A 24,960-nucleotide genomic window follows, 5' to 3' on the forward strand; every position below is an offset into this window, starting at 1 on the left:
GATAAATTTACAATGGAATCAGAATAATGATGAAAATTTAACTATATAAAATTATATTCTATGCGTCAATTTTTTTTTTTATGGGGAACATTACCAAATTTGGCCGATAACCAATAGTATATGCTATACTTTATGTACTAATTTAAATTCGATTACGTAAAGATAAATACATTTTTAACAGCCTATAATTATTTGATAAATTTACAATGGAATCAGAATAATAATAAAAATTCAAGTATATAAAATAAAACGCTTCGAACACCCGCAAGAAAAGACATTTTATCAAAACATTGACGTTGAGAATCAGAAACAGGGGTGCTGATCTTACGATAATTATCATACATATACGATTTATTTTAGGTCCAGTACGATGCACGATACATACCTTAGGTATATAAATATGTGTGTTTATTTAAACAATTATACTAAAATACATTGAAATAAGTCATTTATGTTACTCATTAATAAATATGTCAAAACTTTGTACGATTATTTTGGTTAAAAAACGAGAATTTGAAAGCTCACGATTTCCTTTACTCCAGTACGATGCACGATACATACCTTATGTATATACATATGTGTGTGTTTATTTAAACAATTATACTAAAATACCTTGAAATAAGTCATTTATGTTACCCCTTAATAAATATGTCGAAACTTTGTACGATTATTTTGGTTAAAAAACGATAATTTGAAAGCTCACGATTTCCTTTACTCCAGTACGATGCACGATACATACCTTAGGTGTATATATATGTGTGTTTATTTAAACAATTATACTAAAATACATTGAAATAAGTTATTTATGTTACTCCTTAATAAATATGTTGAAAATTTGTACGATAATTTTGGTTAAAAAACGATAATTTGAAAGCTCTTGTACGATAATCAATTTGAATCTGGTAACCCTGGTCGGAAATGTTTATTCGCGTATAATATTTTGACAGTGAAAACGTCTACTTTACTCTTGTGAATAATTTCTCTTATAATGTAAGTAACTAAAAGAAGAAACAAGGTTATTCATGGTTATCTTAAAGCTATTTTCCTCTATATAATTGCTTATTTGTATAAAGTTTATTTTTGAGTTGTATCTAGACAAATTCATTTCGGTTTTTATTGATGAACTAAAGCTTATCTTGAACAATATATATCTGGACTAAGGTCCTCAGCAGACTTTTTTTTATGATAGTGGCCACCTTTATGTATGGTGACGGCTGGCTAAGAATACAGCAGTGTAAAAGGGGTCGCAGGGGGCTAACACCCCCCCCCCTCCGGTAAGTAAGTAGGGTAGGACATGGCTTGTAGGATAGGGGAAAAGTTTTGGGGTTGTATGTATGATAGCGGCCACCTGCTTGTATTAAGGGTTGTATGTATGATAGCGGCCACCTGCTTGTATTATTACAGATAACTTAGAATACGGCAGTGTAAGGGGGTTCGCAGGGGGCGTCAGCCCCTCCGTTAGGTAAGTAGGTAAGGGCACGGCTTGTAGGTTAGGTTAGGGGGGAAATTGAGATTAATTTATGTCCAATTTTAGTTCACAAGGGAGGATCTGGCTGCTGACATACAAAGGCTCCAAGTTTAGTTTAGTTGGTGTCCATATTTTATGCTCGCTGGAGGAACTGGCGGCTGATATACAAAGGCTCCGTATAATGTGCCTTCACTGAATTAGACCTTCATTTCTATGGCAAATAAACCAAAAACCCGTTCGGCTGTCTAAGAACCGGGATATTTTTAAGGAATCTAATTGTGTGCTTTCTTAGCTCGCGGAAACAGAAAAACATCAAGTTCCTATGTGTTGGGAAGCGGTAAATACTGAGCTGCTCATGCTAGTCCCATTGATTGTTATTTCGGTATTGTACTGTATTACAGGGCAACGTAACCTAGGGAAAAAACTAATTTCTTCTATAGGAAAAGGTCTGTTCTCTTCGAAAATGACACTCGTTCCTGTCACAAATGAATAGTTTCAGGAATATATATATATATCTATATCCACCGATAATGGGGGACCCCCAGTGGGAACTCGGGGTTTTGGGTAGGGAAAACATACTGGGGAAACGGTATATAATATTAAAACAAGCGTTTTCTTCTCTATACATTACCCTCTTGGATGTATAACAAACCGATGGAAAAACACGCTAATTATCTATATCCTGTACTAACGGTACATTTTTCATTTATTTGTTGACATTCTACGGGTCAGTTGTATTCCTCTCGTTTGTTCGTTTGTACATAGCGGGTTTCAACTTTCTGCGCATAAACTCCTCCCACCTGCGCATAAGTGGTTGAAATGAAGGTCAAATTCGGTTAAATCACGTCATTTACTACAGCAAATAATATATTTTCTGATTGAAATGAGAATCTGTAATACAGTACAACTTTATCGGTGTTTCTTAGATAATTAAGTTTTTATTTGCAGTAAAAATAAGTGTCATTTTCTAAGTAAGCGGAAGTTTTTGTATAGGAAGCACCCGTTTTTAAGTATAAAAGCTTTTTCCGTCCGTAACTTTAATAAATCCCTTTAACCCTTCCCTTGATCTGTTGAAAAGAATTTGACAGTTTATTAGCGTAGGCCTTATTGGTAAACTTTATCCATTAAGAGTCTTTGTATAATGATGGACAGGACTTCTTGTGTGCATGGAACACCACCTAACTTAAAGTTCCCCATCTAGCCTAGCTTACAAACTTTGTCCTTACCTAAAGGGGGTAGTGGGGCTGACACAGTCCTGCGACCCCCCTTAGATTGCCGTATTCTTAGCAAGAGTTAAAAATAAGGGTTTTATTATACTGTAGTTACGGACGGAAAAGGCTTTTCTACTAAAAAATAACTGGTGTTTCCTATAGAAAAACGGCCATTTTCTTCGTGGTTGTTAGGTTTGTTTGCTGTTGAAATAATGGTCAAATTCAGTGAAAGCACATTATTTACTACATGAAAATTTTTTTTCTATTCAAAATTTTGTTCCGTCAGTATCTATAACTTTACCAAAATAAGTTATGGGTCATGGCTGTCAGCATCTTTTATTTAAAATAGTCCACTTATAGATTATTCACAGTATTATTGAAATATAAATAGAAGAAAGACAGATGATGAGAACAGAATATGCAATGGAAGATGAAATATCATTGGAAGGAGAAAGGATTAGTGAGGTGGAATAATTTAAGTAGCTAGTTTAAGTAAAGGAGGAACTGTTGCGTCTACACCAAAGACTGCAAATTTAGGGTATTTCACCACTTATGTTTTCCCAGAAAGGATTACTTTAATGGTTAAATTGTATTCCTTAGCGGGACGGATGTAGATACAGCTTCATCTATAACGAGCAGTTTTTTTTATTGATGTTAAATACAAGTGTTCATTTCACCATGGATATGTACAGACAGACCCATGAAATTGTTTATACCCTACTAGTCTAAGAAATAGAGACTCCTGGGCCGTGATCTGACGATACTTTCGACCCTGGTTTGCTATTCTCCGCACCTTATTAGGTCAAAGATCAGCAATCCTGGGATTTTTGCCAGCCAGTTTGATAAGAGCGCTTATACCCACCTAAGGATGAGTCTCCTATCAAAGGACTTAGTTTATATTCGTATAGGAACAAATTACAAATTTTGAAAGCAATTTGTATTTTTGCTAGCTAAACAAACAACAGTCCATTAACCCAACTTCCTGCCATCACTTCCCCCTAAAATACCAGAGGCAGTCAAAGTGACTGTCCTGTGTACTGGCAAGAGAGCCACTTTGTTATAAGCTTTAACTAAAGAGTTCCAGCTGCATTTGAATCAATCTCCTATTAAAGGATGCAGGTTTGTATAGATTGTTAATTTTGTTGAAAAGTCTTTTATTTGAAACAGATTTTATAGGTTATAAATTCTCTTGCTTTTATGAAGATTTGTTCCTATGCGACATGCAAACCATCATCCTTTAATTGGGAGATTGTTTCAGTGCGAGCTTGAGACGGCCATTAGAATTGTTTAATGAGTCGTTAAACAACTGGGGGAGGGCGAGAAGCCTCCCCCCCCAGTCTGAAAGCTTTACCTTTGTTAGAGTCACTAACGAGTACGGATGTTACTGTCGGCTTGTAATGAACCTTTTTTTTTTCTTCTTTTTTGCAGTGAATGTGTTTTAGGTTGTTGGAATGAAAGTCAAGCATTTCGTACTTGTCGGGGAAGAATGGCCATTACAACCGATTTATGAGTAAATTGGCGTACATGTATATCTACACTCCCTCTGTATGTCTTGTAGAGGCGTGATTGTTTGCAGTCATCTCCATGTGCCAATTGCAAGTCGTGACCTCCTGTGCATTGGCAGGTCTATGTCCTGAAGGGAAAGAGGCAATCCAGTGTCTATCGTGGCAATGCCTAAGAAGACATTGAAGGTCTTTTTCTGGTTTGGTCTCCTCCGTGGGTGCATCTACTGCCATTGCTCCTATTTTGGTCCACAAGGAATGTACATCAGGAGCAAGGAGCCCTCTGATCTGCTTTGGCTGGCTTTGATAGTGTGTAGAATACGCCTTCAGAGTGATTAAGCTCTTCACTTGTCTCCCTGGAGGGTGCTGATGATGAGTTTGACCCAAAAAAGTCTTAGACTTCTTTGCGCCTTTTAGGTAGTCCTTCCACTTCTGTGTTGAGGGAGCTTGTAGCTAAGGCCACTTCTCCTCCAGTTTCCCCAGTGCCAGCGTCCCCTATGTGCCTGTGCCTGGTGATTCCAGTGGTTAAAGGGGTGGTGGTGACCTTAGCATCAGACTCTGGCAGTGCCCACCCCCAAGTATAAGAGGATTGTGAAGGCTCAAAATAGTAACACTTCTGCTGGCGGAAATTGTACCGGCATTGGAAGGTGTCGCGCCTGAACATTGACGTAATTTGACCGAAAGTGTTTGACACTTCTACTGGCGGAAATTGTCTGGAAGGTGTCGCGCCTGATTATTAACAGAATTTTACCGAAAGTGCCTGGTGCCCCGATGTCCAGGGTTACCCCGTTCCTGGATCCTCCCCCAACATTACCCACCTCTTCCCCTGCGCCCATCACCCTGACCCATGTGGCTGTGGATTCGGGGCCCAAAGTCCCTCCTCCCGCTGTGTCTGGGCTGGCCAGCCCCACTCGTGACAGGACCGTGTGCCACTGTAAGCGTACCTTCCTACTCCCCCGTAACAGTGTGTTCCATTGTTGTGGCTCCTGTTGGAGCGACCTGTGTAGTTTCTTCCCCCTTGGAGAGTGCTGTTGGATGGACTTTTTCCCGTGGAGCAGGAAACAGGGCTGTGGCTGGCTTCCCGATTGATTCGCAGAGGGAGGAGTATGGGCTATTCCGGCTGTTTGCTGTGATCCGTACCAGGGATTTTCCTTCCATTGTCCTTAGCCTTCCCAGACCTTTTTTAGTCCTAGATTATGTCCTGGGTTCTGCCCTTGGGGTGGATTGGTCTTGTTCGTTGGGTGAAGTGGAATCTCCGGATTGGCCTGCCCTGGCTGGGCGTGAGGGTGCTCGGAGTTTGGCTGCCGCTAGGACACCAGATGGAGGTGGACAACCCTGAGTTGGAGTGTTCCTTTGTTAAAGTCCTTGCTCTCATCCGTGAGTGCAATGGGTTGAGGTAGGCAACCTTGGTACCTCCTTTAGGGAAAATATCGGTCATTGATCAGTACTTCGGTATGCCTCATGGCTCTAGGCTTTTCTTGGAGTTGCCTTGGTCAGATATTATTGATTTAGCCCTGGATTGAGTTGATTAAATCTGTGGATCTGAGATCTCGCTAGAGTTGAGCTGGTCACATAAGATCCTCCCTCCTCACTCTTGAGTCAGTGAAGGTTCTATACACCAGAGAATGCCGAGTCAATCCCTCTTCTGGTTGATCTTTCGGTGTCCGCATTGAGGGGCAGACTCGCTGGAGAGACTCAAGGCAGAAGGCCCATCCTTCTCAGCCCCTTGAGTCGGTGGACATAGAGTTTTCTGCCTTGCTTCCATCTATGCTGTTTCTTGGTTTGACCAGTGGTCATGAACATTAATATACTTTGCAAAGACAACAGGGCTATCGACCCCAGATTTTTTGTAGAACTACAAGTCTCGTGCTGTCTGGTGTGAAGGCTGTGACCTTCCTGGCTTACCAGTCAGTAAACCAGTGGGCTAACTGGGTTTTGAAGATGTTAGGTGCTTTTGTTTCCAGTATCTCAAAACAAGTTACCTCAGAGGTGGCGTTGTTGCTTAGGAACTCATCGGTGTGGGGATGCCACATCTCTTTATTCCTAGGAGTCATGGGCAGGCAGCGGTGGAAACTTGATGAACTGCTTCACAGGGCTCTCTGATCCAGTGCACTGTCTCCTTCAGTGGTCCCAGCCCTTTGAAGGGAGCAGCACTTAAACCTTCGGGTTTGACCAAGCCTGCAGGTTTGGGATCAAGGAAGGTCCATGCACCGGCTCGGAGACTCTGATCAGCACCCCCCACAACCTCTTCCTAGAGAGTGTGTGTGCATGCACAGCCCTTTCATTTACCCCAACCTGTGCCTTTCAGGAAGGGGGCCGGTGGGAAGAGGAGAGGGAGAGTGAAACACTAATGCCAATGTTCCTATTCTTCCACTGGTGAGAGTAAGGAGATGCTCGTCTCTCCAGTGGGTGATTTGGCAGAGACATGGGGCCAAGTCTTAGGTAGTGAGTGTACTCTGGGAGTGTTACTCAATACAGTACCCTATTAGGACCTTCGGCATCCCCATCTAATCTTACCAATAGAGTTCCTGTCCAGTCATGCAACATCGCTGAAAGCCTTGACCTTGCGGACAGAGGTGGAACATTTGTTGGAGTAGAATGCACTTGAAGTCGTGCGAGACAAGTCTCCGGTCTTCCACAGTTGGCTCTTCCTGTTGAAGTCAACTGGGGGCTGAGACTGGTCATTGACCTCTGAACAAGTTACAGTATTTTATCAAACAAAGTTCAGGATGGAAACAGTGTAGTCTGTACTGCCTTTCATCACAGAGGGAGACTTCATTCTTTCAGAGGATCTGATGGACACATACTTTCAAGTACCAGTGCATCAGCCCTCGAGGAAGTACCTCCACTTCTCCCTCTACAGTAAGGTGTACCTGGACATGTACACTCTTCTTCAGTTTAGCCTGATTCGGCCAGCATATGCCTCAATTGTTGAGAGGATTGATGTACCAGGTAGGACCAGAGCTCATAAAGTTAGGGGTATAGGCCCCATCCTAGTGTTGAGGAGGAACATTTCTTTGGGCTAATTACTGAAGGCCCGAATGTGCCAACAAGTCCTTTGACATCGTGCATGGTCCTGTGGTAGATGGTCAAGTAGCGTAACCAACCTAGCTCCCACTTGGGACTGGAAGCCTCTTGCATATGGTAACTTCTAGATGTTCCTCTGACAATCTCAATGTCATTTGCAGATCCTCCAGACAGCGATTGAAGGAATGAGCTCTGAGTAGCCAGTCGTCCAGATACAAGGAGGCTCTTGACACCTCTTGAGTGCAGTATGCAGAATGACTGGCTCCTCTTCATTTTTCTGTTAATACTCTTGGGGAGAAATCGTTTGAAATGTTATATGACGGATCAAACTTGATGCTGGTAAGTTACACTTAGGAACACCATTCTTTATCCATAAATAAGTATCATTCCCATCCTCCATAAGCAAGGGGGAGGATGGTGTAATGTTTACCAACCCACTGATCATCATACAAGTATATGGTTCCAAACTGATGTCCTCTTCAGAGGAAGGGTTTTTTCATTTAATTAAGTACATGCCCCTCCATGTACAAGCCAGGTCCTATCAGTGTTCTCATCCCTATGAAAGGCAGTTAGGAGCTTCCTGGAGTTACCGCCTTGCTCCCGTGCGGGACCAGGTAGTTGGACACTTCTAGAGAAAAAACAACCATCCAGTTCGGTTCTAGGGAGACTTCCAACCCACCAAGCAGTGAGTCTGCCTATTAACCCTTTTACCCCCAAAGGACGTACTGGTACGTTTCACAAAACCCATCCCTTTAACCCCATGGATGTACTGGTACGTCCTTGCAAAAAAATGCTATGAAAAAAAAATTTTTCATATGAAAATATTTTTTTTATAGCATTTTTTGATAATTTTTTGAGAAAATTCAGGCATTTTCCAAGAGAATGAGACCAACCTGACCTCTCTATGACAAAAATTAAGGCTGTTAGAGCAATTTAAAAAAAATATACTGCAAAATGTGCTGGGAACAAAATAACCCCCTGGGGGTTAAGGGTTGGGAATTTCCAAAGAGCCTGGGGGTAAAAAGGTTAAAGTATAAGGGTTTGTATTTTGCATAGGAACAGATCACAAATTTTTAAAGTGATTTCTATTTTTCTTAGCTACACAGGTAGTAAAGCATGTGTTAGAATAGGAAAGGAGGTGAGCGATTGGTTTCCGGTGAGAGTGGGGCTGAGACAGGGATGTGTGATGTCGCCGTGGTTGTTTAACTTGTATGTTGATGGAGTGGTGAGAGAGGTGAATGCTAGAGTGCTTGGACGAGGATTAAAACTGTTAGGCGAGAATGATCATGAATGGGAGGTAAATCAGTTGTTGTTTGCGGATGATACTGTACTGGTAGCAGACACAGAAGAGAAGCTTGACCGACTAGTGACAGAATTTGGAAGGGTGTGTGAGAGAAGGAAGTTGAGAGTTAATGTGGGTAAGAGTAAGGTTATGAGATGTACGAGAAGGGAAGGTGGTGCAAGGTTGAATGTCATGTTGAATGGAGAGTTACTTGAGGAGGTGGATCAGTTTAAGTACTTGGGGTCTGTTGTTGCAGCAAATGGTGGAGTGGAAGCAGATGTACGTCAGAGAGTGAATGAAGGTTGCAAAGTGTTGGGGGCAGTTAAGGGAGTAGTAAAAAATAGAGGATTGGGCATGAATGTAAAGAGAGTTCTATATGAGAAAGTGATTGTACCAACTGTGATGTATGGATCGGAGTTGTGGGGAATGAAAGTGATGGAGAGACAGAAATTGAATGTGTTTGAGATGAAGTGTCTGAGGAGTATGGCTGGTGTATCTCGAGTAGATAGGGTTAGGAACGAAGTGGTGAGGGTGAGAACGGGTGTAAGAAATGAGTTAGCGGCTAGAGTGGATATGAATGTGTTGAGGTGGTTTGGCCATGTTGAGAGAATGGAAAATGGCTGTCTGCTAAAGAAGGTGATGAATGCAAGAGTTGATGGGAGAAGTACAAGAGGAAGGCCAAGGTTTGGGTGGATGGATGGTGTGAAGAAAGCTCTGGGTGATAGGAGGATAGATGTGAGAGAGGCAAGAGAGCGTGCTAGAAATAGGAATGAATGGCGAGCGATTGTGACGCAGTTCCGGTAGGCCCTGCTGCTTCCTCCGGTGCCTTAGATGACCGCGGAGGTAGCAGCAGTAGGGGACTCAGCAGTATGAAGCTTCATCTGTGGTGGAAATGTGGGAGGTTGGGCTGTGGCACCCTAGCAGTACCAGCTGAACTCGGCTGAGTCCCTGGTTAGGCTGGAGGAACGTAGAGAGTAGAGGTCCCCTTTTTGTTTTGTTTCTTGTTGTTGTCGGCTACCCCCCAAAATTGGGGGAAGTGCCTTTGGTATATGTATGTATGTATACAAACTTGAGACCTATAACTTAACTTCCCTTCTCAACCACCCTCTCTAGGTCCTGGGTCAAAAGTAAAGCTTCCAAACTAGTGCCCCGGGTCTCCATGTCCGAACCTTTCACCGGTTGTTCTAAAGGCTGTTTGCGGTTTGTGCTGAAACAATCTCCTTATTAAAAGGACTCAGGTTTGTCGGAGACACAAAGGGTCGCACTGAGAAAGGAGAGCGTCGGGATGGTATCACGACGCGACCAGAGAACTTACTGAGGGTCGAGACCCAAGCTAACACGCGACCTGGCTCGGGACTAGCCTCAGGGCACGTATCCTTCCGCCTGAGGTGGTCTTCACAGAAAACGGAAGTAGGGTAAACTACACAAAACTCTGGTCGGTTGAGAGGAGATTCCAGGTACTCCTAAGAAAGTAGCTCTCAGTAAGTATGTTAGGAAAAATACAAATTACTTAGAATTTTTTTATTTTAATTTGGAAATTTTAAATATTTAACTTAGCCGGTGAATATATAGCTGCAACTCTGTTGCTCGACAGACAAACTCTACGGAAAAAACTCGCCAGCGATCGCTACACAGGTTGCGGGTGTGCCCAACAGCGCCATCTGTCGACCAGATACCCAGCTCTTATGTAAACAAAGACTCAATTTTCTCTCTGTCGACGTGTCGACAAGGCGTACTTTAATCGCTGTTGCTAAACTGGAGTTTTTCACATCTAATTGGTGAAGTACTATATTCTGGTTTTGAGCTTTCGCTGTGCAGGGTTTTTCTTCAAACAAATCCTTGAACTCTTTTTTGTATCGGATTCTTTGTTGATGACTTAGATCGTTTTTTGGAATTTTCCCTTGACCAATTCAAAATGGCTGACCCTTCACAAGTTCCCAAATTTAGGAAATGCAATGCTAGGGACTGTTCTAGGCGTCTTCCGAAGGCTTCTATCGACCCTCACACTGTTTGTTCCAATTGTCGGGGTAAAACCTGTCAATTGGAAGATCGGTGTGAGGAGTGCGTGGGCCTTTCGGAATTCGATTTTATCGAATTTCAAAAGTACACACGTAGGCTAGAGAGAGATAGAGTTAGGAGAAGTTCTTCTCGATCTATTGATGTATCCTCTCCTCATGCCCCACAACCTATTCCTTCCCCTGTAGTGGTTGTTCCTAACCCCCCTCCTAGCACTCAGGAACCATCGATGGCTGACATGATGCGTGCCATCCAGGCTCTGGGTGAGAGAGTTGAGTCCCTTGCAAGTGACCGCAATCAGCTCATGGCGGATGTTAAGGAGCTTAAGTGCCAAAGTGCAGTGGGAAGTGCTAAAGTGCCAAGTGATAGTGTTGTGGACAGTGTTGCGCTTGAGGGTTCGTCTGTTCGTGCCTGTCGTCCTCCTAGTCCGGGACCTCTTGCAAGCTCCCAAGTCCAGGGGAGAAGCAATGTCGTACGACGCATGGGTTCGAGAGGCTTTAATCAGCGAACAGACGTTCCCTCCGTGGTATCGGGCGTATCTCCCCAAGATCGCCCCTACCTACCTAAGACGAGAGAGCCCATTTATACCTCGTCGTCTGAAGGTGTTTCTCGCAAGAAACTTTGGACCAAGGTCTCACGACCGTTAAAACGTAAATCGGTCCCTTCAGGACAAGTCCAACGGCCCGGTTGTAGCCACTGGGTCAGTTCGGACTCGTTGCCGTCATCCGATGACTGCTCACCGCCTAAGAGAGGCAAAGCGGTACCGCTTCAGACACTAACACCGTCTGTCGCCGCACCTGCTCCCGTAGACCCTAAATGGGCTTTACTGCAAGACATGCAGTCCAAGCTTACGTCTCTGATGCAGGACTTTCATGCGGAGAAGGTTGCTGCCGTACCAGCAGCGAGTGCAGTACCTAGCCTACAACCCTCCAAGCGATCGGTTGTGCGTCCTGTGGACGCTGAGGTAACCTTCTCACGTACACCAGTTGAGGGAGTTCCTCCACCGATGCGTTCCAGTGTGGGCTGCCAGCCGCATGTTGACGTTAAGCGACGCACGGAGGTTGGCTTTGACGTTCTGGATGTTCAACAACCATCAGAGTTGCCTTGTTTTGACGCGGTGCGTCAACCTCCGCAACCCAGTGTGGTTTCCACTGCGCAACCCAGTCAGTCTAGACAGTCTCGGGTAGACGCTGTGCGTCCTCGCGCTACCATGGTTGTTGACAGCTCACAGACTGTGCAGCAGGTCCATGACGTTGCGTCCGGCTCAGTCACGCATGCACCAGTGCGACCGGACTCAGCGAACCAGCCGTTACCCACTCCGTTGCCGTTTCCTCATCAGTTGTCGGATGAGGAACTTTCTGATGATGATGTTGCTGCACATCAAGATGATCAACAATCAGAATTGGACGAGCCTAAGTCTACTCAACCCTCTTTGGACTTTAGAAAAGTTTTGGCTATTTTCAAAGAGCTGTTTCCTGACCAGTTTGTTTCTGTGGCTCCTCGTTCTCCGCCTTCAGAGTTTGTTTTAGGCATGCCTTCTACCGCACCTGCCTTTACTAGACTCGTCCTCGCACGCTCGTCCAAGAGAGCTTTGCGGGTGATAGGAGACTGGTTAGAGTTCAAGAAGAGTTTAGGGAAGACAGCATTTGCTTTTCCCCCTGCTAGACTCTCTTCTAGATCGAGCTTCTGGTATGCCACGGGAGAAGTTCTCGGCTTGGGAGTTCCTGCCTCTGCCCAGGGCGACTTCTCAAGTCTTGTAGACTCTCCCCGCCGCCTTGCCATGAGACGCTCAAAGATTTGTTGGTCATCATCGGACCTGGACCATCTTTTGAAAGGAATCTTTAGGGCTTTTGAAGTCTTTAACTTCTTAGACTGGTGCCTAGGAGCACTAAGCAGGAAGATCTCTTCGACAGATAAAGAGACTTCTTTGCTCATTATGTTCTGCATGGACAAGGCCGTCCGTGATGGGTCCAATGAGCTTGCTGCCTCATTTGTGTCCGGAGTCCTGAAAAAGCGAGAATCTCTCTGCTCATTCCTTTCTGCTGGAGTTACACCGTGCCAGAGATCTGAGCTTCTCTTTGCTCCTCTTTCCAAGTGCCTATTTCCAGAAGTCCTGATAAAGGAAATAGCCGCTTCGTTAGTGCAGGACACTCACGATCTTGTTGCGTCCTCAGCTCGCAAAGCTCCCCCTTTGCCTACCTTGTCAGCTAGACCAAGGATGGACACTCCAGCGTCTCGCTTTATTCCGCCCTTTCGTGGCAGAGCCTCCAGCAGAGGAGGTGCTCGTGCCGAAGGGAAGCGAGGGAAGAAGAAAGGATCCAAGTCCTTTAAGGGCAGAGTCTGACTGCCCGCAACTTCAGACAGCAGTGGGAGCCAGACTCAAGAACTTCTGGCAAGCCTGGGAGAAGAGAGGCGCAGATGCACAATCTGTGAAGTTGCTCAGAGAGGGGTACAAGATCCGTTTTGTACGAAAACCCCCTCTAGCAACGTCTCCCATCGATCTCTCTCCCAGGTACAGAGAGGAAGAAAAGAGACAGGCCCTGAAACTGGAAGTGTCTCTTTTGCTAGAGAAGGGAGCGGTGGTCAAAGTCTCGGACCTTCAATCGCCGGGATTCTACAACCGCCTCTTCTTGGTTTCAAAGAAGACAGGAGGTTGGAGGCCGGTGCTAGACGTCAGTGCTCTGAATATTTTTGTCACAAAGACGAAGTTCTCCATGGAGACCACAAAGTCAGTCTTAGCAGCGGTCAGAAGGGAAGACTGGATGGTCTCCCTAGACCTAAGGGACGCCTACTTCCACGTCCCCATCCACCCAGACTCCCAACCTTTTCTGAGATTCGTTTTCGAAAAGGTGGTCTACCAGTTTCGGGCCCTGTGCTTTGGCCTAAGCACAGCTCCTCTCGTGTTTACGAGGCTGATGAGGAATGTAGCCAAATTCCTCCATTTATCGGACATCCGAGCCTCCCTTTATTTGGACGACTGGCTTCTCAAAGCCTCTTCCAGTCGTCGCTGTCTGAAGGATCTCAAGTGGACTCTAGATCTGACCAAGGAATTGGGACTCCTAGTCAATTTGGAAAAGTCGCAACTGGTCCCATCCCAAACTATTGTGTATTTAGGGATGGAGATTCACAGTCTAGCTTTTCGGGCTTTTCCGTCGGCCCCCAGAATAAGTCAAGCCCTGTTATTCATCCAAAACATGCTGAAGAAGGAACGCTGCTCAGTCAGGCTGTGGATGAGTCTGGTAGGGACGCTATCATCCCTGGAACAATTTGTGTCATTAGGAAGACTACACCTCCGTCCTCTTCAATACCATCTAGCTTTTCACTGGAAAAAGGACAAGACGCTAGAAGCGGTCTCGATCCCGATTTCCGAAAAGATGAAGTCTTGTCTGACTTGGTGGAAGGACAATATCAACTTAAGAGAGGGTCTTCCCCTGGCTGTTCAGACTCCCAACCACGTTCTCTTCTCGGACGCATCGGACGTGGGCTGGGGCGCGACATTAGACGGTCGGGAATGCTCAGGACTGTGGAACTCAAGTCAGAGGAACATGCATATCAACTGCAAGGAGCTGTTGGCAGTACATCTGGCCTTGAAAAGCTTCAAGTCCCTCCTTCGAGGCAAAGTGGTGGAAGTGAACTCAGACAACACCACTGCCTTGGCGTACATCTCCAAGCAAGGAGGGACCCACTCACTGACGTTGTACGAGATCGCAAGGGACCTGCTCATCTGGTCAAAAGGTCAAGACATCTCACTAGTAACGAGGTTCATCCAAGGCAACTTGAATGTCATAGCAGATTGTCTCAGTCGGAAAGGGCAAGTAATTCCAACAGAATGGACCCTCCACAAGGATGTATGCAAGAGACTTTGGGCCACTTGGGGCCAACCAACCATAGATCTCTTTGCAACCTCGCTGACCAAGAGGCTTCCAATCTATTGCTCACCAGTCCCGGACCCAGCAGCAATACATATAGATGCCTTTCTCCTAGATTGGTCACATCTAGATCTCTACGCATTCCCACCGTTCAAGATTGTCAACAAGGTACTGCAGAAGTTCGCCTCTCATGAAGGGACAAGGTTGACGCTAGTTGCTCCCCTCTGGCCCGCGAGAGAATGGTTCACCGAGGTACTTCGATGGCTAGTAGACGTTCCCAGAAGTCTTCCTCTAAGGGTGGACCTTCTACGTCAGCCGCACGTAAAGAAGGTACACCAAAGCCTCCTCGCTCTTCGTCTGACTGCCTTCAGACTATCGAAAGACTCTCGAGAGCTAGAGGCTTTTCGAAGGAGGCAGCCAGTGCGATTGCTAGAGCAAGGAGAGCATCCACCATTAGAGTCTACCAATCGAAGTGGGAAGTCTTCCGAGACTGGTGCAAGTCAGTCTCTGTATCCTCGACCAGTACCTCTGTAGCTCAAATAGCTGACTTTCTCTTATACCTGAGAAAAGGACGATCCCTTTCAGCTCCCACTATCAAGGGCTACAGAAGCATGTTGGCATCGGTCTTCCGGCATAGAGGCTTAGATCTTTCCAACAATAAAGATCTTCAAGACCTCCTTAAGTCTTTTGAGACCACTAAGGAGCGTCGTTTGGTTACACCTGGTTGGAATTTAGACGTGGTACTAAGATTCCTCATGTCAGACAGGTTTGAGCCGCTACAATCAGCCTCCCTGAAAGATCTCACTTTAAAGACACTTTTCCTGGTATGCTTAGCCTCAGCTAAAAGAGTCAGTGAGATTCATGCCTTCAGCAAGAACATCGGATTTTCGTCAGAAAAAGCCACATGTTCGCTACAACTTGGTTTTCTAGCCAAAAATGAGCTGCCTTCTCGACCTTGGCCTAAATCGTTCGATATTCCCAGCTTATCGGAGATTGAAGGCAATGAACTAGAAAGAGTCTTATGCCCTGTGAGAGCTCTTAAGTTCTATTTAAAGCGCACTAAACCTTTACGAGGCCAATCTGAAGCTTTATGGTGTTCAGTTAAGAAACCATCTTTGCCTATGTCAAAGAATGCTTTATCCTACTTTATCAGACTGTTAATACGAGAAGCTCATTCACATCTGAGTGAGGAAGACCAAGCTTTGCTTAAGGTGAAGACACACGAAGTTAGAGCTGTTGCAACTTCCGTGGCCTTTAAGCAAAATAGATCTCTGCGAAGTATAATGGACGCAACCTATTGGAGAAGCAAGTCAGTGTTCGCGTCTTTTTATCTAAAGGATGTCCAGTCTCTTTACGAGGACTGCTACACACTGGGACCATTCGTAGCAGCGAGTGCAGTAGTGGGTGAGGGCTCAACCACTACAATTCCCTAATTCCATACCCTTTTAATCTTTCTCTTGAAATGTTTTTAATGTTGTTTTTATAGGTTGTCCGGAAGGCTAAGAAGCCTTTCGCATCCTGGTTGATTTGGCGGGTGGTCAAAGTCATTTCTTGAGAGCGCCTAGATTAGGGGTTTGATGAGGTCCTGTTGTATGGGTTGCAACCCTTGATACTTCAGCTCCTAGGGGTCGATCAGCATCCTAAGAGGATCGCGAGGCTCCGTAAGGAAGACGTACTTAAAAGGCAGAGTAATTGTTCAAGTCGACTTCCTTACCAGGTACCTATTTATTTTGTTTTTGTTATTTTGATAACTTCTAAAATGAAATAAAAAACTCTTAGCTCATAAAATGTAAACATATATTACTGGTCTCTACCCACCATCCTGGGTGTGAATCAGCTATATATTCACCGGCTAAGTTAAATATTTAAAAATGATATTTTGATTATAAAATGAATTTTTGAATATACTTACCCGGTGAATATATAAATTAAATGACCCTCCCTTCCTCCCCAATAGAGACGCAGTGGGACGAGGAGAAAATTGAGTCTTTGTTTACATAAGAGCTGGGTATCTGGTCGACAGATGGCGCTGTTGGGCACACCCGCAACCTGTGTAGCGATCGCTGGCGAGTTTTTTCCGTAGAGTTTGTCTGTCGAGCAACGGAGTTGCAGCTATATATTCACCGGGTAAGTATATTCAAAAATTTATTTTATAATCAAAATATCATTTTGTGCTTTTACTGTATAATCATGTGTAATCTATATGGTGTGTAGTGGTTACATTATTTAATCTATTCCAGATAACTACCGCAGATGAACATTCCCGGCGCAAGACTCTTACTAAAAGTGAATAAGGAAGAAGAAAAAAATACTCCTTAATGATCAGGTCATGAGTAGAGGAGTGAGGATTTCAGCTGATGCATCTGGTGACATACTGTACTACGATATTCTTTTGTTGATTAAAAGAAATTGAACTAAGAGTTGTAATTGGGTAAAGAGATCACGCTTATTTTTGTAATGATATTAGGGGAACACATTGGTTGAGTGATTTCTATTATAATGAATTATAAAAATGGCAATTAAATTTTGATTTAAACTTGAAGGCAGGAAAGTTTTCTTTTAAATATAGCTGAAGTATCACAGGAGTTTCTTATAACTATTGAAATTAGTTTATTATGGATAAGTATTACTCCATTTTCACATATATCATCATGATGTATGTACGGTAGCTTGGTCATTTAAATGTGATTTTTAATTTGTCATTTTTCTATGGACAATAAGTTACCGAGTCATTTATGAATTATTTGATAAATCAAGTTTTTGATTTTCTTCAATGACTTGATACACATTTCCAAGGTACCATTTGTTTATTCTCTATATTTTGCCATTTTTATCTGTTCAAGATGAATTGTGTTCCGTATTGAAAAATCTCTCTCTTTTCTCCTGATATTAGATAGCAAATTGTAATCCATAACAATTTTAAAGATGGAGAGACCTATGGAGACGACATATGTATGTGGCTCCTGTGGAAAAGGGTTCAGGAGAACCGATAACTTGAAGAAACATCTTCTAATTCACACGGGAAGCCGACCGTTCCAGTGCACGTGGTGTGGAAAGGCCTTCAGGGAGAAGAACCACCTGAACTCTCATCTCCTGCTCCATACAGGAGAGAAACCTTATAAATGTCCTCATTGTGGGAAGGCATTTAATCAAAACAGTAACCTGAAAAAGCATATAAAGATTCACCTAGACGACAGGCCTTACGTTTGCAACATCTGTCAAAACCGATTCACTCAGCAGTGTTATCTCAATGAACATATGAAGAACCACACAGGAGAGCGAGCTTACAAATGCACAGATTGTGGGAAGATGTTCAAAAATAGCAGCCATTTAAGAAGCCATAGGAAAACCCACTCGGATGAACGGCCGTACAAATGCACGCTCTGTGATAAGACTTTCAAATACATAAGAAACTACAGTTTACATATAATGGGTCACGATGGCGATCCCTCGTGCAGTTGTTCGGAGTGTGGCCGACAGTTTTTAAACCGAAACAATCTTAACATACACATGCTTTCTCACAGCAATGTGAAGATACACGAATGTTTTGTATGTGGGAAGGAATTTCACAAGCTTGATAAGTTCAAGAGACACCTGCAGGCTCACACGGGGGAACGCCCGTTCAAGTGCACCGTTTGCGATGATGGTTTCAAATCTAATTCTCATTTAAAGTTTCACATGATGCTCCACACAGGAGAGAAGCCTTTTACTTGCGAGGTGTGCGGAAGTGGTTTTCGGTCGAAGTCCTATCTCACCTCCCACATGATATCCCACACCAAGACACGTCACAGGTGCACTCTCTGCGGCAAGTCTTTCAAATACAAATGTAATTATACACGCCATGTGAAAACTCATAATGAAGCGGAAATGCAGCAGAGTTCGATACCAGTATCGACCGGCCTGCAACAGAACTGCTCGGACCCTGAACGACCTTCATATTCATCACCATCAACAGGCAGTGAGAAAGTTGCTGTAGTAGCACATAGAGCTGATTTTAACAACAGACAAGGAACATCAGTTATAGCTAAAGACAAAAAATCTCCAGATGATCAAAAGCTTTCTTTGGTTTCTAGCTCATCTCAGGGTAATGAAAAGGATAGTGATGACGATAGTGTGAGAATCCTAATGAAATTATGTACTGATGAGTATCCATTCCACTGTACAAACTGCAATGAAACCTTCCGGCATGAAAGTCAGTTGGAAGAGCACTTGAGAGTTCATATAGGTAGCCCTTATCAATGCTCTGTTTGTGACGCATATTTCAGAGATGACGATTATCTACAGCGCCACATGGAAAGCCATAAAGCGTTAGCAAATAAAAGTTTGGAAGGAGACAGCACTGGAGTCGAAGAGTGTAGAGTCTGTGGAAAGAAGTTTACGCAGGCAAAGATGCTCAAACGGCACATGTTAATTCATTCGAACCATCAAACTTTTGAATGTAAGGTGTGTCAGGAAAAGTTTGAAGATGAATCTGATTTGAAGACACACAATATGTTGCATCCTGCCCCAAAAACACACGAGTGTACTATGTGTGACAAGAAATTCGTGCAAAATATTAACCTGAAAAGGCATATGAGAATTCATTGCATGAGATCTGAAAGTGAGGATAAGATATATTCTTGCAATATTTGTAATTTATGGTTTTGTTATAAGCATAACCTGGAAACACATAAGATGATCCATGTAATGAGAGAAACTGCTCTTCAAAATCAGAATCAGACCGTAGCTCCCAGTGGACATAGCGAAGACAGCGTCATGAGTGATAAGAGTATAATTCATACTCTCATGGGACAGTACTTCATTAGTGGTTCTGGATTCGATTTTGAATCTGGGGAGCCGGTAATTCTTATTATTGACGAACAGGAAATGGAAAAAAAAGAAAATGAAGTTATTGTTCAAAGCGAAAGGGAATACGAATCGACGGAGATTAAAATTCCGAGAACATTTGAAAACCACATTGAAAGCAGTATGCCAGAACAGAAGTTTTTGTGCATTATTTGTGGGGAAGGGTTTATAGAACAAAGTCTACTCAGAGCACATCTAAGGCAGCACAAACTGGAGTGTCCGCAGTGTGGAAAAACTTTCAATCGACTGAATAATCTGAAGAGACACATGGTTGTACATACAGGTATGCGCCGCTATCAGTGTTATGTTTGTGGTAAAAAATTTAAGGAAAGTGGCCACTTGAAGACGCACTTTTTGCATTTGCATAGCGAAGAGCAAGCTCTCGAATGCAAGTCTTGCAATAAAAAGTTTGTTCACAAGAGTTATTATCAGAGGCACATCAAGACCAACCATGGAGATAAGGCGCCAGTTTTGGTGCATCAAAATATACATGTAGCTGAAGAGCCGACTAGAAATAACGAGTATTTGCAGCGGGCTTTAGAAAACATTGGTAATGATGTAAGATTTGATGCAAAGGAAATAGAAAATATGGATAACCCTCAGGAATCAAAATATGATACAGTTTCAGCTTCCTTTGATGGAGATTATAGCAACACTTACAAAAATTTCCATTATGGGAAGGAGTCCAATTATGATACAGTTTCAGCTTCTTATGATGAAAATTATAGCAACAATTACAACAGTTTCCATTGTGTGAAGGATATTAATCTCAAGAGACATATAATGATTCATACCAATGAACACGCATATGATTGCCATATGTGCGGGAAAGGTTTTAAAGAAAATGAGTATCGAGACGAACATGAAATGGTGCACGCTGGGGTGCCCCATCCTTATGCAATTTGTGACGGGAAATTCACACAGAAGTCAGTATTGAGTGGGCATAGAAAAACACATGATACTCTTTATCCACAAGATGATGCGGAGAGCCGTGAAATGAATTTGGAAAGTGATGGAAATTTTGGTAGCATAGATGGGAGGAAGAAGTCCGTACGTATTCCAAAAGGCGATATTGAAGTAACTAAAGAAATTCTCTGTGACATCACTGAGCCTACAGTTGAGATTCAGGTGGGCAAATTAACTGTCCAAACCATATCTTACGAAGCAGCCATGAAAAGACGTCAGATTCTGAAGGAGAGGAAGCTTCATAGGTGTCCGGTTTGTAACAAGACATTTAACAGAAAAAGTAATCTCGCCAGACATGCTCAGAGCCACAGAGACGATAGTAGTGTATTTAAATGTGACTATTGCTCAGACACTTTTAAAAGCAAACAACTACTGGAATCACACTTGCGGAGTCATAAAAGTCGGGAGACGAGTCAACCGCAGGTCTTTAGAAAAACACCCAAGGAAAACAAACCCCGTGGCTACTATGGTCGTCGTCGTGGTCGAAACACGGAGGATCCCTCAGCTCATGCAGCAGGAAAAAAATCACTTGTGTGTTATATTTGTGGTACGAAATTCCACTTCCAGCATCACCTCGAAAATCATCTGATCATACACAAGTTGAAAAAGAAGATAGGTAAGGAAAAGAAGTATCCTGTCAAAACTAACCGTAAAAAAGTAGCTCCTCCTAAAATTGACCATGAAAAGGAGGACCTTCCTAAAATTGACCATGAAGATGAGGACCCTCCAAAAATTGACCTGGAAAAAGAAGACTCGTCTAAAATCATTATTAAAAGCAGGGGAAATACAGCTGCTGTAGATGTTGAAAGAAGTAAGTTGGATTTAGATTATGTAAGTAGAAGGCATGAAGAAGTGGAGGATCATGGGGAAAGTAAAGTAATAATTGTGAAGGAAGAGCCTGTGATTAGTGACGAGATAGACGTAGGTGAAATGGAAGTGGGTAAATTGACAGTGAAGACTCTTCCTTACTCAATAGCTCGCGAGAGGCGCTTGAAGGAACGAGGCATCAAGAAACGTGTAAATTGCAGCGTCTGTGGAAAAGATTTTGCATCAAATTACAGCTTGAAGGTGCATATGAAACTGCATAATAGAGGAAGATTATACAACTGTAGCTTTTGTGATGAAAAGTTTCGTTTGCGCTATTCTCTCGAGAGTCACATCAGTGAATTACATAGGCGGCCTGAGGCTAGCACACAGATGTAATGGTTAAAGAGAAGCAATTACAGTACAGGTATTGCAATCTGTCAGGACTTTTCAGTGCAGGAGTTAAGGTGTTGCAGTTGTAAATGCTAATTAGGACTGTAGCTTTGTAGCACCAACCTTTATGTATTTATAGTTATTGAAATATTTGCTCTACTTCCCTTCGACTTATCCTCCTAATATGTAAAGCGTCAACATCATACAGTATAAGAATCTATTTAACATAAAAATTATGCCATAGTACATACATACATATACCAAAGGCACTTCCCCCAATTTTGGGGGGTAGCCGACATCAACAATGAAACAAAACAAAAAAGGGGACCTCTACTCTCTACGTTCCTCCAGCCTAACCAGGGACTCAGCCGAGTTCAGCTGGTACTGGCAACAACATGCCATAGTAGACATAAGAAAGTCCCACTGAACAACTTGGAGCCCATCTGACTAAAACTTTATTAACAGAGGAGTAGTCCAGATATTTTAAAGCTATTTTGAGTATGTAACTCATTGAAAAAGTTAAGCTTGAATGGAATTGAGGTGATGTATACTTTATACATATTTATGAGAGTGGATAGTGTTGTTATTGGTTGTGTACTTTTTGTTTCAAGTACTTTTTCTATTAAGTTAAATTGTAACAGCGAGGCTAAGCTATTGAAATGATAATGGTTAGCGCGTTCACTTGATGACTGATAACGCATGGCCAGAAACATCGGAAGTGGAATTTGAAGAGGAAAATCATTCGAAGGTAATGATACTTGAATAAAAAGGGCAGTTTGTTAATGATATGAAATTAGAAAAATTAAAAGTTTTAGTGTTGAGAGCCAATAGGAGGGAGTTCGTAATTTTTGTAACAAATTATATATCCTGCTCAATTGTAGATGTGTCGAGAATGCTAGTCATCATGTAGCTTTCATATGTTAGTAAGTAAAGTAGAGTTTAATGATCTCCTAAAACTACTATGTATTAGATACTGAAGTACATAAAGGAAGGGTTAATTATTGTAATAATAGTGGTTTTAATAACCCAGTCATTGTGATAACAAAAAGTGAGGTTTGTATACAGATTTTACAATCGTAAATGCAAAGTAGAAGTTGTTCCTACATGTCATACAAACTTTTGTCATTTAATTATGGGGATTTTTTCCACGTGAGCTGAAATCAGTTGTTAAAGTTAGATAACGAGGGGTTATACAACTGGCGAGGGGGCGGGGCGAAGAGCCCTGCCCCCTTTCCTGTCGGAAAGCTCTTTCTTTCGTTTTGGACGCTGTCTCGTACGCATGTACATGCAGTTCCTTAAAAAACTTATTACATAATTTTCTTTTTCCCTTTACAGGAAGTGAATAATCCTTTAGTTATGGAATGGAAGTGAGAAGTTTGTGTTTGGTAGGGGAAGGGAGGACACTGGTACAGAGTCTCAATCAGTGTGACAGATTAAAATGTCTTTTCACAAATATTGGTGAAAATTGAATCAAAATTTTCATTGCCTTTTCACTCAGTGAAAGGTATTCACTTTTTATGCTGAGCCAAAAATGAGGTCTTGAAAGGATGACTTCAATGTAGCTATGAGACTGTCGTCCCATGATGGATCGATGAGGCTTTCTTTGTCATTCACGCTTCAATGTTTAATGTTATTTTTAATATTTGCTTCAAATGTCTCTTCTATCCCCAAAATTCCATGCATGGGATCATCTTCTCCTGCGTTATAACAACTCAAAAGTTCTGTCAGGTACTATAATTTCTATTAGATAGGAAGCCTTTAATAATGATTTATCCTCAACGACCTTTTTTTTTTAGAAAGCACCTACTTCGTTTATGCCTGTAAACCATCAGACACTGGGTGAGGGGATTCCAGAAGAGCTCAACAAGGTGCCCCCTATCTTCCTTCATTGGAAATAAAGTATCTCATGTTCCCCAAGGCTGATGTGAGCGCACGGTCATCAGATTCCGATGGTATAACTCCCACCGGTACAACTGGATCCTGCAGATCATGAAGTCCGGAATGTGCTTCAATTACATGCATTTGGACGTCGTCAACACGTTGACAAGTTCTTCCGTTCTGTCAGAAAGAGAAAGGCTCTTGTTGAGAACAGAAGCCTTGGATGATTCGCTCGACAGTCAGCAGGTAAGTACTGTACCTAGTACTTTTTTGCATAATCCTGTCCCTGTATGTGCTACACGTACCTCAATTTTGACTCCTCTTCTGACTCCGACTGCGTCCTTGTTCCCAGGACATGTGGAGTTCATGGCATCCATGAAAGGATTCATGGAAAACATTCATGCGGAGCATAAAAGAGCTTAAGCATCCTCAGAGACGAAGATTGAGGAACTTCAACTTGCACCGAAGCCCGAGGCTTCACCAGTCTCAATCCAGACTGTTCGGCGAAGAATCCTTGGTGTTATGCAAAACATATGGTTCTGAGTGAGGAGTACCTTCATATTGGTGAAGTCATGGGCTCTAAACCAGTCTCAGATTTAGTTTTACCCCTCTGAGAATTATCCTTACTGTTACGTAAGGTTGAATTCCGGAGCGTCCATTAGGAATGATATGATTCCCAAGGAAACAGTCATCTTGGACCATGGTAAGGCTCAAACCTTGTTGGTTAAGGAGCTCAAGACAGCTGAGTTTACTAATACTCTGCTCTCTGCTTTTGGCAGGAAGAAGGCTACTTTTGTAGCTCTGAAAGACTGTCTTCCCTTTTGCCTCAAAGAGTTTAGAGGCTGTTAAAAAGGTGGTAGTAGAGGGTAGACCTCTGCCAGTGCTGGAGTGCAAGCCTGTTTTGCTTGCTCTCCCATATGACTCCGATACTTGGGAAGATGCCCAGCACGCCTTTACAGTTGGCAAACTGAATACTGATATAGAAGGAAAGCAGTTTAATGAGAGACTGCGCAGAATTCAGGAATTCCTATTAAAAGCAAAATTGGAGGCCAAAGAAAGACTGGCAGCTTCTTTGTTGTACCATTCTTACCTTGAAATATTTATTGGAAACTGCTCAGAATCTGACCTCTTCCCAGTTCCGGCCAAAATCCACTTGCCTACCTTCCATTGGGATCTGCATGCATTCTTTTCAGCCAGGAGAGCTTGTAAGGAGCCTGTCCTAGCAGCGGCAACTATTAGAGATGAGCCTAAAAAGTTGATTGACTTTAACATCTGGGGCAAAGATCTGTTTCCCCCAAAGATGGTTAAAAAAATCACGAACAAGGTGGCTCACGAGAACAAGAGCCTTATTCGTGTTTCTTTCCTCTCTTTGCCACACTGATGACAAGAGTGCAATGTTTTCTTCTTCATCAAATAGACCATGTACTCTCAAATAAGCAACTGCTTTAACTTCATCAGCAATTTCTTGATGAAATTCCTTAGTTAACATATTGAAGAGGTCTTCTTCTTAGAAGCTTTAGGAAAAAGATGAAATGCGGTGGGGAACATTATCAACCACTTGACTTCCATCTAATGCACCAACACTATAGTCCATTTCTTTTAGCGAGTCATATTTGCACCGACTCGCAGCGGTGCCCCTTTAGCTCGGAAAAGTTTCCTGATCGCTGATTGGTTGGACAAGATAATTCTAACCAATCAG

The 24,960-nt window shown here is 42.9% G+C and overlaps 1 protein-coding gene across 1 annotated transcript; it reads left to right on the top strand.

The window, feature by feature from the left end:
* Positions 1–899: 899 nt before the first annotated feature.
* LOC137650172 (zinc finger protein 845-like) lies at positions 900–24,960 on the top strand. Its single transcript, XM_068383337.1, has 2 exons — positions 900–990; positions 16,616–24,960. Exon 2 carries the CDS (start codon positions 17,301–17,303, stop codon positions 21,387–21,389), a length of 4,089 nt encoding a protein of 1,362 aa, XP_068239438.1. The 5' UTR covers positions 900–990; positions 16,616–17,300; the 3' UTR covers positions 21,390–24,960.

Source organism: Palaemon carinicauda, chromosome 11 (genome assembly GCF_036898095.1).
Source record: "Palaemon carinicauda isolate YSFRI2023 chromosome 11, ASM3689809v2, whole genome shotgun sequence".
Lineage (NCBI taxonomy): Eukaryota > Metazoa > Arthropoda > Malacostraca > Decapoda > Palaemonidae > Palaemon > Palaemon carinicauda.

Bases quoted from the DNA above. Each gene is read 5' to 3' on its own strand.
- LOC137650172 (XM_068383337.1), top strand. From the start codon at position 17,301: ATGGAGAGACCTATGGAGACGACATATGTATGTGGCTCCTGTGGAAAA.